This window comes from Tripterygium wilfordii, chromosome 12 (genome assembly GCF_013401445.1).
Source record: "Tripterygium wilfordii isolate XIE 37 chromosome 12, ASM1340144v1, whole genome shotgun sequence".
In the NCBI taxonomy this organism is placed as follows: Eukaryota; Viridiplantae; Streptophyta; class Magnoliopsida; order Celastrales; family Celastraceae; genus Tripterygium; species Tripterygium wilfordii.
Window position 1 is genome coordinate 12473840 of NC_052243.1, and position 17566 is coordinate 12491405.

The 17566-nt window shown below is 39.0% G+C and overlaps 3 protein-coding genes across 3 annotated transcripts; 2 read left to right on the plus strand and 1 right to left on the minus strand.

Annotated features, from left to right (window-relative positions):
• Positions 1 to 691: 691 nt before the first annotated feature.
• On the plus strand, positions 692 to 1826 carry LOC120011047 (protein SRC2 homolog). Its single transcript, XM_038862066.1, has one exon. The coding sequence runs from the start codon at positions 764 to 766 to the stop codon at positions 1646 to 1648; it is 885 nt and encodes a 294-aa protein (XP_038717994.1). The 5' UTR covers positions 692 to 763; the 3' UTR covers positions 1649 to 1826.
• Positions 1827 to 3159: 1333 nt separating this feature from the next.
• LOC120011046 (autophagy-related protein 18a-like) lies at positions 3160 to 6733 on the plus strand. The gene is made up of 4 exons (XM_038862065.1): positions 3160 to 4070; positions 4723 to 4930; positions 5211 to 5337; positions 6300 to 6733. The coding sequence occupies exons 1-4, from the start codon at positions 3279 to 3281 to the stop codon at positions 6391 to 6393; spliced, it is 1221 nt and encodes a 406-aa protein (XP_038717993.1). The 5' UTR covers positions 3160 to 3278; the 3' UTR covers positions 6394 to 6733.
• A 361-nt stretch (positions 6734 to 7094) lies between these two features.
• LOC120010585 lies at positions 7095 to 17257 on the minus strand. The gene is made up of 24 exons (XM_038861364.1): positions 16903 to 17257; positions 16721 to 16823; positions 16383 to 16505; positions 16133 to 16312; positions 15913 to 16046; positions 14987 to 15198; positions 14622 to 14727; positions 14078 to 14220; positions 13794 to 13914; positions 13045 to 13149; positions 12638 to 12750; positions 12580 to 12592; positions 11897 to 12019; positions 11759 to 11800; positions 11567 to 11669; positions 11247 to 11369; positions 10985 to 11164; positions 10776 to 10903; positions 9853 to 10064; positions 9534 to 9615; positions 8803 to 8945; positions 8527 to 8647; positions 7660 to 7752; positions 7095 to 7231 (listed from the first exon to the last, which is right to left on the minus strand). The coding sequence occupies exons 1-24, from the start codon at positions 16915 to 16917 to the stop codon at positions 7118 to 7120; spliced, it is 2832 nt and encodes a 943-aa protein (XP_038717292.1). The 5' UTR covers positions 16918 to 17257; the 3' UTR covers positions 7095 to 7117.
• Between the last annotated feature and the right edge of the window lie 309 nt (positions 17258 to 17566).

Genomic DNA, 17566 nt, shown 5'->3' on the forward strand with positions numbered 1-17566 from the left:
GGTATTGAATGGGTGAATTAGAGAGTTTAGGGTTTTTTGGGATGAAGGAGAAGATGATGAGGTGGACTTTGCATAATTTTTTTAAAATTTAATTTTTTCCTATATGATGCCACATAATTCACGTTTTATAAAAAGTTTTTTTTTTTTTACTTTTGTATGACACATCAGCTATTGGACTGCCCGAATATGGATAAATCTGCCCGAGTTACTGAGTTGAAACAAATTTAAACTTTAGGTTACCAATATGAAACATTTAATCTTTGGATGACCAAATTGAAAAATCCAAAATATTTCGGTGACCAAAAGTGATATTAACCCATTCCAAAATATTCATGACCACTCTCCCCCAACATTATTCTCTAATATAAATGAACGGTGTGCCCAAACGCGTCGACCCCACGTCTCCCCTTCAAAATCTTAATCTTCAAGGCATAACGAACGCGCTTCGCACACGGTCCCATCACAAGTCCACAGCATTAAAAATAATGATATAAAAAAAAAAACTATTTAGATATTTGGCTGTAAATACAAACTATAGCGGAAAGTCAACTATAGACATTCTGGAACTCCCAATGTAATCCTCCCAAAATTGCATAGTAGGGACATTTAAGTAATTTTACTCAAGCAGCGGTATCGATGTCGCTCCGCGAATCTTCGCTCACGTCTCTTTATATATTCTCTCCTCTATCCCTGAAAACCCCATAAACTTTGACTTCAGAAATCTCTGCAATAGTCGTTCTTGATTCACAGAGAAGAAACAGCCATGGAGCGAAGGCCTTTGGATATGACGCTTGTCTCAGCCAAAGATCTGAAAGATGTCAATATGTTCTCCAAGATGGACGTCTATGCCGTCGTTTCAGTTCACGGCGATCCCGAGAAGCAGAAGCAGAAGACCCCCATCGACAAGGACTGCGGATCAAACCCTAATTGGAATCACAAGATGAAATTCACCGTCGATGAGGCCGCCGCCAATCAGAACAGACTCACCCTCAAGATCAAGATCAAAACAGATCGGACACTCGGCAAAGACAAAGCGATCGGTGAAGTGCATGTTCCGATCAAGGAATTGTTTGATCAGAAAGATAATAAGAAGGCCGATGAATTCGTTACTTACAGCGTTAGGACTTCGAACGGGAAGAGCAAGGGTGCTTTGAATTTGTCGTACAAGTTCGGCGAGACATTCAAGGTTGCTGCACCGCCTCCACGGCCAGCGCATGCGGGATCGAAATCTGGGGAGCCCGTGATGGCATATCCACCACCAGCTGGATATCCAGCCGGTTCCAGTTCGGGTTACCCGCAATATCCTCCACCGGGTGGGTACCCTGCACCACCTCCTCATGCTGAAGCGGGTAAATACCCGTACCAATATCCGCCACCTGGTGGGTACCAACCCCCTCAACATGGCTATCAGGGTTATCCTCCTCAGCCTGGTTATGGTGGCTATCCGGGTTACCCGCCACAGCAGCCCGGCTATGGTGCATATCCGGGTTATCCACCCGTGCAACAACCCCCGAAGAAAAACAGTGGCGCTGGGAAGATGGCGTTGGGTGTGGGAGCCGGATTGTTGGGTGGGTTGTTGGTGGGTGATATGATATCAGATGCTGCAGACATGGGCGATGGTGGTTTTGATGGTGGCTTTGATTTCTAATTTCTGTTTTCTATGTGTTAATATTTGCTTTCTTTATATGTTACTTTTTTAAATATAAGAAGTTATGTGAAGGACCTGAGATGAAATGTTTTAATAAATTTTTGTATTTCTGTTCATCAGTTTCGTTCTTACAATTGGTGGATCCATTGTCTATAATGGTATACTGTTGGTCATTCTATGTTCTTGAGATGTTTCATTTGAAGAACTCTCTATATTCGTTGATTGGGACTGAACAGAATATGATTAAGGTCTGCATTATACCATATTGAATTCTGATTAAATCATACGCTGTGATTCTATACAAATCACATTCCTTTGTTCCATATTTACTTTCCAAGTTGGATTCAATCTCACAAGACCATGGAGTTTTTCCTCTAAACATAACCCTAATCTCCTCCAATGGCCTCAAAAACCTTAACATCATTAGCAAGATGAATGTATACGTGGAAGTTTCTTCATCCATCAGAGGCTCCCTGGAGCTTAGAAAGTTTCTTCATCCATCAAAGTCTCTCTGGAGCTTAGAACAACGATTGCCGGAGCTGGAACTACCAGATGAATCTCAACTTGGATGCAACTTTACAGCAGCCTCAACTTTAAGCTTATCTTTCATAAAGGAACCCTAACTCCAGTTTATTCTCTTAAGAAGATGTGGCTACTTTTGCAGTGATGGTGAAGAAGTTTTTTAGTTCAAGTTCAAGGCAGTAGAGTCCTATGAAGCATATGGATGAAGAAATCTCTGATGGTGGTTGGCATGAAATTCCAGAGGAGATAATCAGAAACATTATGGGTCATTTGGACTTGGCCTCTCAAGCTTCTTGCTCTGGTTTGCAAGCCATGGAGATAAGTTGCTATGCAGAACAACATCAAATCTATTCCAGAACTTCCTTGGCTGCAGGAAATTGCATCTACTTTATTGAGAGTCCAGAAAGTACTACTCTCCTTTGAAGAATCCATTACTAAATACTAACAAGCAAGGAAGAAACCTCTTATGGGTGTTGGCATCAACTTCCTGGGGATAAAAATAAAAAACATCATGGATGCTAGCATGAAATTTCTTGCAACTTTGTATCATTTAATAATTCATTTTGTCAGTTTTATAGAATCTGTTTAGCCGATTTATGGGTGTGCACATCTTATGTACACATAACTTTGTGTTGATAAGTATCCGAAAAAGCAGCTTTGTCTTCTGCTGGAGCAATAATCTTGTTTCTTGTACACTAGATTTTGACCTAATTTACTTTGTTTATGTGAGAAAATTTTCTACGCGAATATCTCAAAGATAGATTTATCATCTCATTCTCGGTTAAAAAAGGGTTGTGTTGTGGTTGGGGTGTCAAAAAATCGATTTTGGGCAGAACAAAATCACGTGTTTACAGAATATTTATATATCTGAATCTTATCAGACATGATCCAAACCAGATGTAGTCTTGTCACGCCTATGTTGTGGTATTGTTTTTTTGGTCAATTTGGTATTTACTGCCTCGGGGTCTAATTCGAGTCTTCCTTTGAGTTGCTTCAGTGTGGTCGGAGTGTTGATTAGTGTCCGTCACCTATAAAAACGCAAAGACCTTCACATTCACCATCCCAGCACAATTGCCTTTCGTTAGGGCTCCCAAACTCTCTCCCTCCGATGGCTCAACGGTCCGATTCTGAGTCCGACGCGGACTCCTGTTCTTCACTCCCGAGTTCAGCCGATAATCCTTCTCTCATTCATTCGAGAAACCCGGACTCGAACCCGAATCCGACCTCGTCGGGCTCGATACCTACTTTACTCCACCTCTCCTTCAACCAGAACAACGCGTGCTTCGCGGCAGGGACCGACTCAGGCTTTCTCGTCTTCCAGTGCGAGCCTTTCAAGCTCCAATTCCGCCGTGACTTCTTACCGCAGCCGCGAGGGGCCGTCGGATTCGTCGCGATGCTCTTCCGTAGCCAGATGCTTGGACTTGTGGGTCCTCCTAACGCCGGCAGTGATCCCCTACAGCCACCGATGTTTCCGTCGAACAAACTCATGATCTGGAACGATGTCGATTCAAGGTGTATCGGAGAGCTATCCTTCCGCTCCGACGTTAAGTCCGTTCGTCTCCGGAACGACCGTATCGTTGTGGTGTTGCAGCATAGGGTTTACGTGTACAACTTCGCCGATTTGAGGCTGGTACACCAGATCGAGACTGCCGCGAACCCTAGAGGCCTGTGCGAGGTTTCTCATGTAGTAGGGCCAATGGTGCTGGTGACACTGGGCCTGCAGAAGGGGCAGTTGAGAATCGAGGATTACCGGTCAAAGCGTACTAAGTTTGTCATGGCGCATGATTCAAGGATAGCTTGCTTAACACTCACTCAGGACGGGAGGCTGTTGGCTACCGCCAGTAATAAAGGGACTTTAATTAGAGTTTTCAACGCTCTTGATGGCTCGCTTCTGCAAGAGGTAGTTGAATATTCGTGCTCGCAATTTCTGATAGTTCAGAGTTGTGAAATTTGCTTTACTTGTGGTTTGGAATGCTTATGGACTTGTTTACAGAATTGATATTTGAAAGTCCCTCGATATTTTTTTTTTGCTTTTGGTTTGATAAGTAGCTTTGCTTAGGAGACTTGTTTACTTTCCGTTTAATTGCTGCTGTGCCATGTGGTTTCATGATTGGGTACTCGATATGGGTGAGCACCGATTGTGAACGAGACTGAGAGAAGTTGAAGTTTCAAGCTTGAAATATGTATCTAAGAATTTACTGGGCGAATCTAGAGTTCATATCAACATAAATGAGTTGTATAAGAATCATATCAGATGAAATTTGAGTGAATTTTTAAAAACTTGGTATATTTGCTTTATTCAATGCTGGGATACTACTACCGTCATTTGCTGGAATAGTTGAGAAGGCCTGGGTTCCTAGTCCTTAGTCCTTGTGGGACAGAATTGGAAGGAGGATCTTGTATTGGATGCATTGTAGAATTAGGGAGATATAAGTGCTATTTAGCCACATCTTTAATGTGTCTGAACAAGATATTATATTTGGAGCTCTGCACTTTTAAAGTCTTCACATATGTAATTGCTTTGTTTCAGTTAATCTTCGCTCTTTATGTAGGTCAGGAGAGGTTCAGAAAGAGCTGAGATATACAGCCTTGCTTTCTCTTCAACTGCACAGTGGCTAGCTGCTTCGAGTGAGAAGGGAACCGTCCACGTCTTCTGTCTCAAGGCTGTTTCTGGATTGTTGGGGAATGATGGATCTTGTGCTGGAGCTGAACAGAGTCGTTCTGATCAGCCTTCTAAACTATCACTTTCCCTCTTGAAAGGTCATCCCTATGTTAGTTGTCACTTAATGTTGAACCTTATAGCTTATTATTTCCTGTTAATCACTTTTTTTAAGAACCATAGTTGACGTGGTTATAGATGACCTTGTCAACTGCTCTAGTTGTCATTTATTGCTTAATCTCGATTCAGGAACTTGGTGCCAGTAGATTTTTTTCTTTCCTTGATCTGATTACAAGTTTCTGTTGCACCTTTGTTATGTTTTGTACTTTTGTGCATTGTTCTCTTGTCAGCCAGGCTGATCCGAGGTTTGTTTCTTTTCAGGTATATTGCCAAGGTATTTTAGCTCAGAGTGGTCGGTGGCTCAGTTTCGATTGAATGAAGGTTTGCAGTACCTCGTGGCCTTTGGCCTCCAAAAGAACACTCTTATGATTATCGGCATGGACGGAAGGTAACCATCTAGCCTGATGAAATTGATTTATCTTGCTAATTGTAGTACGTGGAATGGGAAATTCAAGGAAATTTAAACATTAATTGAATATCGAAATACATAGTTCACCCTAAATGTTTCTCAATGCTCACGTAGATACGCTTTGGTGATACCTGAAGCTTGAACATCCCTTTCTTTAGTGTAGCTGCCCATGAACCACAATCAAGTACCTGTCATAAAGCAGTAGCATATCTTTTTCGGATCATTGGTTTTAAATAACTCATCTAGACGAGCCTGTAGCCTGTAGCCTGTCTATGTAGTTTTTTTTTCCCTTCCCACATTGTTAGCTCATGCAGTTTAGCATCTTCATTATAAGTAAATTGTTCTGTGTTCAAAGAGTCTCAGGTAGTAGATATGTGGTTCTACTTTCTTCATCATATTTTATTTTTTATCATAATCTCCCTCTCACTCTGTCCAAACTTATACTCAGTGAATCGTATTAGCTTCTCCGTTGTCGTGTGAGTTTGTGACATATACCAATAAATGAGTATATTTGTCGGTCTTTCTAGTGTTTGCAGTAAACAGCCTGACCATTGGTTGCTGATCTTTTATGGGCTTGTATTGGTCAAGTCTTGCACTGATTTTTACTGGAAATTTGATTTTTATTTGTGGCTTCCCACCTTGAAGTAACTATAATGGCTAAAAGAACTAGAATGCATGAAAATGTAATTCCCATGTTAAAAGTTTCTTCACCTATTGGGTTTTCTACATGCATGGATTATAGAAATGAAAAAAGCAAGTACTGGCCAAAAACCCACATTCATTTTGTATAGGATGGATGACCTACTTGTTATTGTTCTTTGCTACACCTGCTCTCTCCTATGCTTTAAGCAGGACCCTTAATTCATTTACTACAATAACATTGGCGTTAATTCTTGATTGTTTTGAGATCCTTTTATAAATTTGTGTCATCGTTGATACAGTTTCCACCGATGCCAGTTCGACCCCGTGGCTGGTGGAGAGATGACTCAGCTTGAATACTACAATTTCCTGGAGCCTGCAGAAGAGACTTCCTAAACTTGTACAAATGATTCTGTTTCCAATGGTGCTAGTATATATATAGTCAATTGCTTTTTCTTTACAATTTTGGCATAGTACATACATGTTGTAAATAACTAACTACATGAGCAAATGAAGATTGGCTAGGTTTTAATGGTTAGTTCCCGCCCACTTTTTTTAAAAAAATAACCAGGTTCCCGAACATAAGCATGCTAGATCCTTTACCTTATTGTTTTCTATGTAAATTATTATTTTGTCAAATCACGAATATTTTTCCCTTTCATTTATGAATAATGTAATGGGGCTACTTGTGACTCTCTGCAGTGGAAATAGAACTACCTCATAGATTAGTCTGTCTTGTTCCCCCTTTGTAAGGGTTTTTAGCAGTTATTGTTCATTGGTGACTTAGCCCAGCTAGTTATCGACTTCGGTCAAAGGTGTATGCTTGTAGGATTTTTGTGGTTCAATCCTCAGTAGAATTTTTTCCCGTTTGGTTTAACGCTAGGCCTCAGCCAACTTATCTATCAGCCAACTTATCAATAGATTGTGCACAATTTTTGTTCAACCTGAGTTTAGGCCCAATTTGATTATCCTAAATGAGAATGTCCAATGATGCCGGTAAAAAAAAAGTATATTCAGACTGCTGTGCAAACATCTAATTCCACAAGTATGAGCAATTCCTATGTGTGACAATGACAGACACAAACATGATGGATGTTGCCAAAACAAAAAAAGAACTTGTTTACACAGCCAGATTTGCCTCCTGTGAAACTACAGTCAAGGTCACCACATTATCTTCTCTCTTCACAACTACCTTCAGGGGCACCCCGACTGTGTCCCCCATTACTTCTATAATCTGTCACAAGATTGTCATTCATATAGATAGGTTAGCAGAGATAATCGCGTCAATATCGCACAACTACGTAGGGAAGGATTGGGACCTCCAGAGACAAAGCAAACATGATTATTAGTTTCTCACTTTACATACCATGAATTCCTTCACCGGGTCATATATGTATCTTATATATACCTAATGTCTGACAGAAGTTTATAGTAGATTCCCGTTTGTTTTCTCATAAACACATGTAATTGACCTTAAATTTTTTGGATAAAGACTCGAATGATGATGACGACTCTCCCTGTGGCAAATCATCATTTTCACAAATTTAGTCTATTAATACCCAAACATTCAGCATATATAGTGAAATACAGGTGGAAGACTGCAAATATTCGCTTATTAGAATTCCCCATAGCAGTGAATTTTAATCAGAAAAAGTCACATACCTCGTTGACGCTTTCAATAGGCTTCCCATCAAATTTGATGACAACATCACCAGGCTGAAATCTCGCCCGATCGGCAGGGGATCCTGGAGTTACCTGGATCAGACTTAAAAATTTTACAAACAAACCATAAGAATAAGACAAATGACATCATATTTTATCATGAGACCATGAGAGGCATATATATGTGCGTTCACAGGCACACAAAGGGGATGCATAATAACCCTCCTAAAAAACAATTTATCTCACTTGTCAAAGGCTGCCACCACATATAGTAACCTAATATACTTCTAGCCAAAATAAAATCACAATAAGCTCCTCCTCTTTTATATATATTAGTTCTAATACGTAGAACTAAATAACAATGACTATCCAGTGTTTGACATTGATGTATATCAAACAAGTCAAAAGTGAAGCCTCAATTGAATTGCCAAAGTGATAAGTATGCCACCAGAAAAGCTTGAGCCTGAGATATTCAACTTGAAGGAGAAACCATCATCTACCTAGGTATCAAGAGAAACAGTCCATAGTTTCTTTAGATCTTGATGACACCTACAGTCATTTCAATATGATGTACAAAGTTCTCAAAGATTGTTAAATATTTTAATTCATAATATAAATTCCTGCTGGGTGGGGAAAAGGGTGCACCTATGCAAACATTTGCAAGCAATGCATGAGATAAGTTCAAAAAAATATATGCCTCTTAATTGACCTATATGCTACACATCATCACTGTGAGGCAACCATATTCAAATGAATGTTGTTGCAGGCACAGCATACAATATCTCTCCCTTATCAATTATCATACAATCTATTACCAATTATTAGCTTATATTAGCAAGATGAAGGGAGAGGCAACAACAATCTTACCATCTGTACAAGAACACCTCTGCTAACATTAGCGAATTTGGGATCTCTTTCTTTAAGCAGGGCAACAATCAACTCATTAAGATCGACCATTTTTAATCCAAGCCATGGCCGAATAACTCTCCTGCTCAAAATTAATTTCAGAGAACACATAAATAAGATATGAAACTATGAATAGTGAATAATCTTTCAGGAAAATGAAGCACCATAGTTCAATTTATTATGAATATAGCCTATACCCCCAAACATTTGGTTGACAATATAAATCAATCCACCTACCCACTCTTATTAAAGTGCTCTATAATTTTTGAAACCGCATCGATAGGTACAGAAAAGCTCAATCCATCAGCAGCCAACACTTTCATAATATTAACTCCAACAACTTCTCCGTCAATATTAACAAGAGGCCCTCCAGAATTGCCCTACATCGCAATGCAAGAACAAGATATATTCATACATCAATGACAAAGTGAGAAACCCATGGTCACTGATGGAGTCGTGCCTTCCAAACTATTCTAATTCTTAGTTGCAGAAATACACAAAGTCATGGTAGCACTTCCAGTTATCATCAGCAATGGACCTCACAAGTGACCACGTGTGACCGGAAATTTTAAAACAAGAGAATCATACAATACTATGACAATCTATGCATGATGTAAAGGGTAAACAACACTCGTGCACCAGCTCCCACAGTGGGCAGGGTCAGGGATAAGCAGGATGTACGCCGACCTTACCCCTACAACATATATGTGGAGACTATTTTCAAAAATTGAACATGTGCATGATGTCCCTGAATAAAATTCATTAACAATTAACAAGATCAAATAAATAATGTATGCATCATGCATCCCTATCCTACTTTATGAAAAATGTTTTTGTTTATCTATCCACACATGAAGAAAAACATCATATATGCCCTTTGCCACCCTCCTCCCTTCCTATCAGATCACTGCATTTGAAAAAAATTCAATAGCATAGAAAAGAAATAGAAAGATAAAAACGAGAAGTACCGCATTTATTGCGCAATCCGTCTGTAAGTATTCTCTTTGTTGTCCCCAAATACCCAAATCACTACTTTTACGATCAACACAGCTGGATCCAGAGGGAGTAAATAAATCAAGAAATGCATCACCAATCAGCAATCTTCAATTTCACTTAAGGAATACAAAGCATATTTGTAGTCCAATCATTAAAAGGTAAAAGATTTGCAAATTAACATTCAAAAGAAAGGCACTGCAAACATGGTTAATTATGTTCACACACAGACATATACCGAAACCCACCTCTCCCATTCAAAAAAATTCATAATAAGAAACTTCTTTTTCGTACCTAACAATACCAGCTGTTACTGTATTTTGTAGGGAAAGAGGACATCCCATGGCTAACACCCAGTCCCCAGGGCGAAGCTTACCGGACGAACCAAGCTTCGCTGCTGGAAGTGGAGTCCTAGAATTGATCTTTACAATTGCAACATCTGAATGAAGGTCAGCATTCACCACTGTACCCTCAAATGTCCGACCATCTTGTAAAGTTACATCAACCTGTAAAGATTCATGATATGACAAAGTCAAAGGCTCCTCCCCTTATCAAAGATCCACTCGGCCACTAACTAAAAAAGGAAAGAAAAACAAAAATGGAGTTCAATCTACCAGGCTAAACCAGTTTCAATCCAAAAAAAGTACAAAAGTGATTAATCATAAATATTTGACCGGATAACTAGCGGAACTTTGAAACATGGAACGGTAACGTCAATTAAACCAAATTTACTTGCTATGTGTCAAATTTACAACTGAATATTAAAAAGTGTTTATCATTCACAAAGTGTCAGGGTGCATGCTAGATACTGTAAACAGATCTTCCCTTTGATTTAGACAGCAAAACAAATGTGTATAGACTTTCACACCCAAGGACAAAACCTAACTCATTTTTCTCAGCAGAGTAGAGACAATTTAGAGTAAAAGTCATAATCCAGGCAATCAATAAGGTTCACAATCCATAAGACCTCAGCAAATAAATTATTAAGTATTAACATAGCATGACTTAAGTTTCAACTTGTTTCTCATCCCTTTTAATTAGAAGAGCTTAAACTTCAAGGTCTGTCCCCCACCCTCCAGAAAACCCAGGAACAAAAAGTAGAATAGAAGGGTTCCGAATTTACCATGTCTTTCACATCTGATTCTGACTGTCAAATGGCATGTTGAAACATATGATACAACTATTGCAAATGATAGAAATCCAAAGAATCAACTAACCTTCCCTTTAGAGGTAGTTCTCATGCCTTGAAAATCAACTACAACATGAGCACAAGTCAGAATAGTGCCACTGGCATCAATGATGGTTCCAGACCCTATACTCTTCCCGGTGGTAATTCCACGGAAGCCTAAAAAAAAGTTTCCAAGAAAAGACACTAGTCATTTAGTCCAGTTATTTCAAAAAACAAAATATGTTTCAAAATGCAGACCTTGTGGAACTGATATGTTAACAACAGCAGGACCAACCCTAGCCGCTGCATCAGCGATAGTGTCCCTGCCAATATATCCAACATACTTTTTTGCACCATCTCCTTCCCCTCCAGGAGCCTCCTTCCTTATATCTTCAGATGGAGCAGGACTAACTCGAGAAGAAAATAATGGAATATCTCCTAGGGACAAAGAAACTAGTTTCAAACTCAAGTACTCACAAATCAGTACACAAAGAAACCATAGGAGAAATAGTAAACAAACCAAATTGCCATTGTTTGGAAGAGAGGAATGACGGGCGAGGACCCAAATTTCCCGATAAGTGCCATGGCAGAAGTGATAGAGATTCGCGGAATGGTGCATGAATTGACACAGTAACCCTTGTTCCTAATATCCAAAATCACAATCGTTACCAAAAGTAAATGGAACAAACATGATCAAGAAGCATCTCAATTCCATTCTCTCTTTCTCGTTCATGTAGGCCCCCATTTTTCCCCCTAGAAACCAGACAGAAGACAAGGAATATAATAGAAAATGAATTGACTGGAATTTGTATAATTTTCACAAGAAGATTGAGAGCTCACGAGAATACGAATCGCTGTTTGCATAAAAGAGGCCTGATCCAAGTGCCGCAACTGATACTATCCGAATGAGAGAATTTCTGGCTGAAGAAGAGGAAGCATTTCTCTGCAATTACAGATTTAAGAGATAAGTTACGTTTGGAAGTACAGTAAGCATTTGAAGGATGCAAATCATGAGAGAGAGGATCGTTTTACCAGTAGTTGATTCATCTTGTCCATTGCACAAGTTCTAGATTTCAAAATTCAAAGCCCTACCAAAACCCTTCCCTCGTCTTTCTTTCTGCTATTTATGCATCTGGACGGTGGATCCTGAGCCCGAGCAAGGCAACGAACTATGAGCCCGAGCCCGAGCCCGTAATTAAGCAATTTCTTAGGGTGAATTTTAGTTGCACTCTGGCCCTTTTGAACTACACCCACGTTGCCCCGCATAGTCACACCCCTCAAAACTAAGTGTTTCTAAATCACACAGAAAGTAATCAAAAAGTTCGACATTTCTCTAATACACCCCAAAAACATAAAACAGTGCATAAAAACACACAGTGGATAGAGAAGATCAATAGTAGCCGTTTAGTACAAAAAAACTTGCCAAATATTACGAGGATATCCACATCAAAATACAACAAATGGATCAATTAATGAGCTATTTTTGTCTTTCTTGTAGTCATTATGCTCCTGAACTTGTCTATCCTTCTAGCATATTGTGTAAGTCAATTTCTTGCTCTTGTATGAGGATGATCATGCCAAATCCGCGAAACTGGCGGTAGGGATGAATCATCATCCAACTCCACTCTTGGGTATCCAAAGACAACAAAGAGAACGACCTTGCTTTTGTTTTAAACGTTCATTGCTAGATAGACAGGGAGTTGGTAGCCAGGAATAGTGAGCATAGATTTTACACCACCAAAAAAAGATACATAAAGCCTCATTAGACACAAACAATATTGAAGTTGCCATTTTTAAAATAACTGACTACATTGTAGTTCCTTTAATTTCACTTGTTACATAAGATTTGGTACTTGCTTTCCCCTTCTATAAAAGCAAAAAGGTGCAACTTGTCGAAAATAAAATCTCTACGTTTCTGGATTTGCTTCGTCTGGAACTACAGTCAAAGTCACCACATTATCATTTGCTCTTTTCACAACGACCTTCAACGGCACTCCAATTCTGTCCTCCATTATTTCAACTATCTACCAAAACCTCATCATCCAAAAAAGTATCAGCAGCGATAACGTATCACAAGTATATCAGTAAGATAATCTCCAACAAGAAGCATGCGTTCGCAAATTAGATGCCTAATATTTGAAAATTGGGTGCAATGAAAGGGAAGGAAGCAATATGCTTTATACTTTTATGGGATTAATCGAGAGTATAGCTTTAGATAGGAATGTATAGCTAATGAGAAATCACTAATATTCTCTTACAGATTCAGCTGATCACAATTTGTTTGGAATATCATGATGGTGAATGATATGGGCGCAGACCTGGAGATTTACCTCTTTGCAGCTTTTAACAGGCATCCCATCAAATTCGATGACAACGTCACCATGACGAAATCCAGCACGATCAGCTGGGGAATCAGGAGCCACCTGGATCACATTCAAGAAATCATAGGGCCTATGAAACTGAGAAATAGAACATATATTGTATTTAATCATAATTCAGCAATACATATGCATGTGTCTGCAGCAGTACACCTTGGATAGGCAACATACAAAATGAACTAGTATACTTATCATAGTACTGAAAAACAATGACTGTCTCAGCAACTTCTCTAATCTATAGACATATTAAACAAGTCAATAGGTGTGGAGCCTCGGACTATTGCCATCCATAGGAACGGAAATGCCACTGATAAAGCTCAAGTCAAATGCGTCCAACTTAAAGGAGAAACCACCACCCAACCAATGTCATATCCTAACAAAGCTAGGAGCTTTCTCTAGTTCTTGATGACAGTTACTTGATTTTAATGATGCCTGGACAACCTCCTCAAGGATTGTGAAGCATACTAATAGAGAATAAAAAGTTCCCCCCAGTGGAGAACTTGCGATTCTATAAAAACATTCCCAAGAATACAAATGAATAAACATAAATAAGTATCTTACAGAGGCATCCACACATGATTACTGATGGGCATAGCCAACAAACAGAAGTAACAGACAGCTCGTGCAGGTTAGCACAAATTATTAGGTTAAATTAACAAGATGATGGGAGGGGCAACAACAAATCTTACCATCTGTACAAGAACACCACTGCTAACATTAGAGAATTTAGCATCCTTTTCTTTAAGCTGGGCAATAAGCATCTCATTAAGATCGACCGTTTTTAATCCAAGCCATGGCCGAATAACTCTCCTGCGCAGAATTACTTTCAGAGAACATGTAAATAAGATATGCAACTATGAACAGTGAATCACGAGATAATCTTACAGGAGACTGAAGCACTGTAGTTCAATTTATTTTGAATATAGCTTATACCTCAAAAGAGTTGGTTGACAATATAAATCAATCCACCTACCCACTCTTATTGAAGTGCTCTATAATTTTTGAAACTGCATCAATTGGTACACAAAAGCCCAATCCATCTGCAGACATCGCTTTCAAAGTGTAAACTCCAACAACTTCTCCGTCGATATTTACAAGAGGTCCTCCAGAATTGCCCTATACCACAGAAAAAGAATAAGAAATATTCATGCGTCAATGATAAAGTGAGAAACCCATGGTCACTCACAGAATCATGCCTTTCAAAACTATTCTAATTCTTAGTTGCAGAAACACACAAAGTTATGATAGCACTTCCAGTTACTATCAGCAATAGACCGTTCAAGTGACTAAGTGTGATGGGAAATTTAAAACAAGATAACCATACAATACTATGACAATCTATGCATAATGATTCATGCATCCATATCCTACTTTACGAAAAATGCTTTTTGTATATCTATCCACGCATGAAGAGAAACATCATATCTGCCATTTGCCAACCTCCTCCTCATCAGATCACTAAATACAACATTCTTTCAATTGCATACAAAAGAAAGAGAGATAAAAGCGAGAAGTACCGGATAGGTTGCACAATCCGTCTGTATGTATTCTCTTTGTTGTCTCCCGATACCCAAATGCCCAATACCCAAATGGGCCAAATCACTACTTTTACGATCAGCACAGCTGGATCCAGAGGGAGTAAAGAAATCGAGCAATGCATCACCAATCAGCAATGTTCAATTTCACTTAAGTAATACAAAAGCGTATTTGTAGTCCAATCATTAAAAGATAAAAAAATTTGCAAATTAACAGCGAAAAGAAAGGCACTGCAAACGCAGTTAATTATGTTCAGACACACACACACACACACACACATCCATCTATACCGAAACCCACCTCTCCCATTCAAAACAATTCATAATAGAACTTGTATTCTTGGTACCTAACAATACCAGCTGTTACTGTATTCTGAAGGGAATGGGGGGATCCCATGGCTAACACCCAATCCCCAGTGCGAAGCTTACTGGACGAACCAAGCTTTGCTGATGGAAGTGGAGTGCTAGAATTGATCTTTACAATTGCAATATCTAAATGAAGGTCAACATTCACCACTGTACCCTCAAATGTCCGACCATCTTGTAAAGTTACTTCAACCTGTAAAGTTTCATGATATGAAAGATCAATCTCTCATGCTAAATCAGTTTCAATCCAACAAATTACACAGTCGTTAATCATAAATATTTGACCTGAATCACTTTCAATCCGAAAAAGTACAGTGATTAATGATAAATATTTGACCTGATAATAGGGACTTTAATCATGGAACAGTAACACCAATTAAATCAAACTAAGATAAAATTTTCAGAAGCAAATTCACTTGCTATATGTGTCGAATATACAACTGAATATTAAAAGTGTTTATCATTCACCAAGTGTCAGGGTGCATGCTAGTCGCTAAATGCTGTAAACAGATATTCACTTTTGATTTAAACAGCAAATAAATGTGTAAAGATTTTCACACCCAAGAACAAAAACCTAACTCATTTCTCACAGCAGAGTTGACAAGGTATTAGAGTAAAAGTCATAATCGAAGCACGCAACAAGGCTCCTAAATCATAAACATAGCATGACCTAAGTTTCAACTGTTCAAAATGTTTGTCATCCCCCTAAGTCACAAGAGCATAAACTTCAGGTCTGTCCCCCACCCTGCAGAAAACCCAGGAATGAAAAATAGAATAGAAGGTTCCAAATTTACCATGACTTCCACATCTTATTCTGAGTGTCAAATGGTATGTTGAAATATATGATACAACTATTGCAAATGGCATAGCTAGAAAAATAGAAAACCTGTCAAAAGAATCAACTAACCTTCCCTTTAGATATAATTCTCATGGCAGGAAGTGGAAAATCAACTACAGCATGAGCACAAGTCAGAATAGTGCCACCGTCATCAATAATGGTTCCAGACCCTATACTCTTTCTGATGGTAATTCCAAACAAACCTAAACAAAAAGTTTCCAAGAAAAGCCACTAGTACACTTTTTCAGTTATTTCAAAAATACAAAAAGATGTGTTTCTAAATGCAGACCTCGCGGGACTGATATGTTAACAACAGCAGGACCAACCCTAGCCGCTGCAGCAGCAATAGTGTCCCTGCCAATATATCGAACATACTGTTTTGCACTGTCTCCTTCCCCTCCTGGAGCTTCTTTCCTTATATCCTCCGATAGAACAGGACTAACTTGAGAAGAAAATAATCGAAGATCTCCTACGGCCAGAAACCAGTTTCAAACTCGACAAGTCGATACACAAAACATTGGGAGAAATAGTAAACAAACCAAATTGCCATTGCTCAGCAGAGAAAAACGACGGGCGAGGACTCAAATTTTCCGATAAACTCCATGGCAGAAGTGATAGAGATTCGCGGGATGGTGCATGAATTGACGTAGTAACCCTTATTCCTAAAATAGAAAATCACAACCGTTAATATTCAGCCAAAAGTAAATGGAAGCAATAGAACTCTTCAAGAACAAGAACCATCTCAATTCCATTCTCTTTCTCGTTCAGTTAGTTCCCCTTTTTTTTTCCAGAGAAACCAGACAGAAGACAAGGAATATAATAGAAAATGAACTGACTCGTATTTTGTATAATTTTCACCAAAAGATTGAGAGCTCACGATAATACGAATCGCTGTTTGCATATAAGAGGCCTGACCCGAGAGCCGCAACTGATACGATCCGAATGAGAGAATTTCTGGCGGAAGAAGAGGAACCATATCTCTGCATTTACAGATTTAAGAGATCGAAGTTACATTTGAAAGAACAGTTATACAAATCATTAGAGAGAGGATCGTTTTACCAGTAACCGATTCATCTTGTCCAGCTGATTCACACAAGTTCTAGATTTCAAAATTCTAAGCCCTAGCAAAACCCTTCTTCCTTTTTTCTTTTCTTTTGTTTTTTTTTTCTCTCATCTAGCTGTAATCTGTATGGTCGTGGATTCAGCAGTCCGGTTGCTAGGAGTACGGGCCCAACTGCCCAAGCAAGGGCAGCAAACTAGAAGCCCGGGCCCGTAACTAAACGATTTATAGACAGCATAAAGAAATTGATGCTGATAAAGAAGTTGCGGCAGAAGGGATGAAGAGGAAGGGAGAGGTAATGAAAGGAGAAGAAATTAAGGTATATAAACGGAGACGTTCAGTAGAAAAGCCGGATGGTGCCAATATTGCTGCTCTCCATACCAACGGACAGTGTGTTGCGTGTAGAAGCAATCATTTGTGAAGCTATGGCAGATCAATTGTAAGAAATAACAAAATGATAAGCATAGAAGTTTACATTTATTTTTATCTTTTTTTATGCGGGGAGCATATATACCCGAGTCTAGTTGAAAAATAATGGATGATACGAGTCCTAAAACAAAATCCCAAAATAAAGAATAGTGAACAACTCCTTTAGAAATTCTAATTGCTGACACCCTAAATATTTTTATTGCAGGGTAATTGATTACTTTAGTTTTAGAACGT

Coding starts and splice junctions, on each gene's coding strand:
- LOC120011047 (XM_038862066.1), top strand. CDS start 764: ATGGAGCGAAGGCCTTTGGATATGACGCTTGTCTCAGCCAAAGATCTG.
- LOC120011046 (XM_038862065.1), top strand. CDS start 3,279: ATGGCTCAACGGTCCGATTCTGAGTCCGACGCGGACTCCTGTTCTTCA. Junction 4,071..4,722: donor ATGGCTCGCTTCTGCAAGAG/GTAGTTGAATAT, acceptor CTCTTTATGTAG/GTCAGGAGAGGTTCAGAAAG. Junction 5,338..6,299: donor ATTATCGGCATGGACGGAAG/GTAACCATCTAG, acceptor TCGTTGATACAG/TTTCCACCGATGCCAGTTCG.
- LOC120010585 (XM_038861364.1), bottom strand. Junction 16,506..16,720: donor AAACAGCGATTCGTATTATC/GTGAGCTCTCAA, acceptor TTTCTATTTTAG/GAATAAGGGTTACTACGTCA. Junction 10,065..10,775: donor GAACTACCTCTAAAGGGAAG/GTTAGTTGATTC, acceptor GAATCTTTACAG/GTTGATGTAACTTTACAAGA.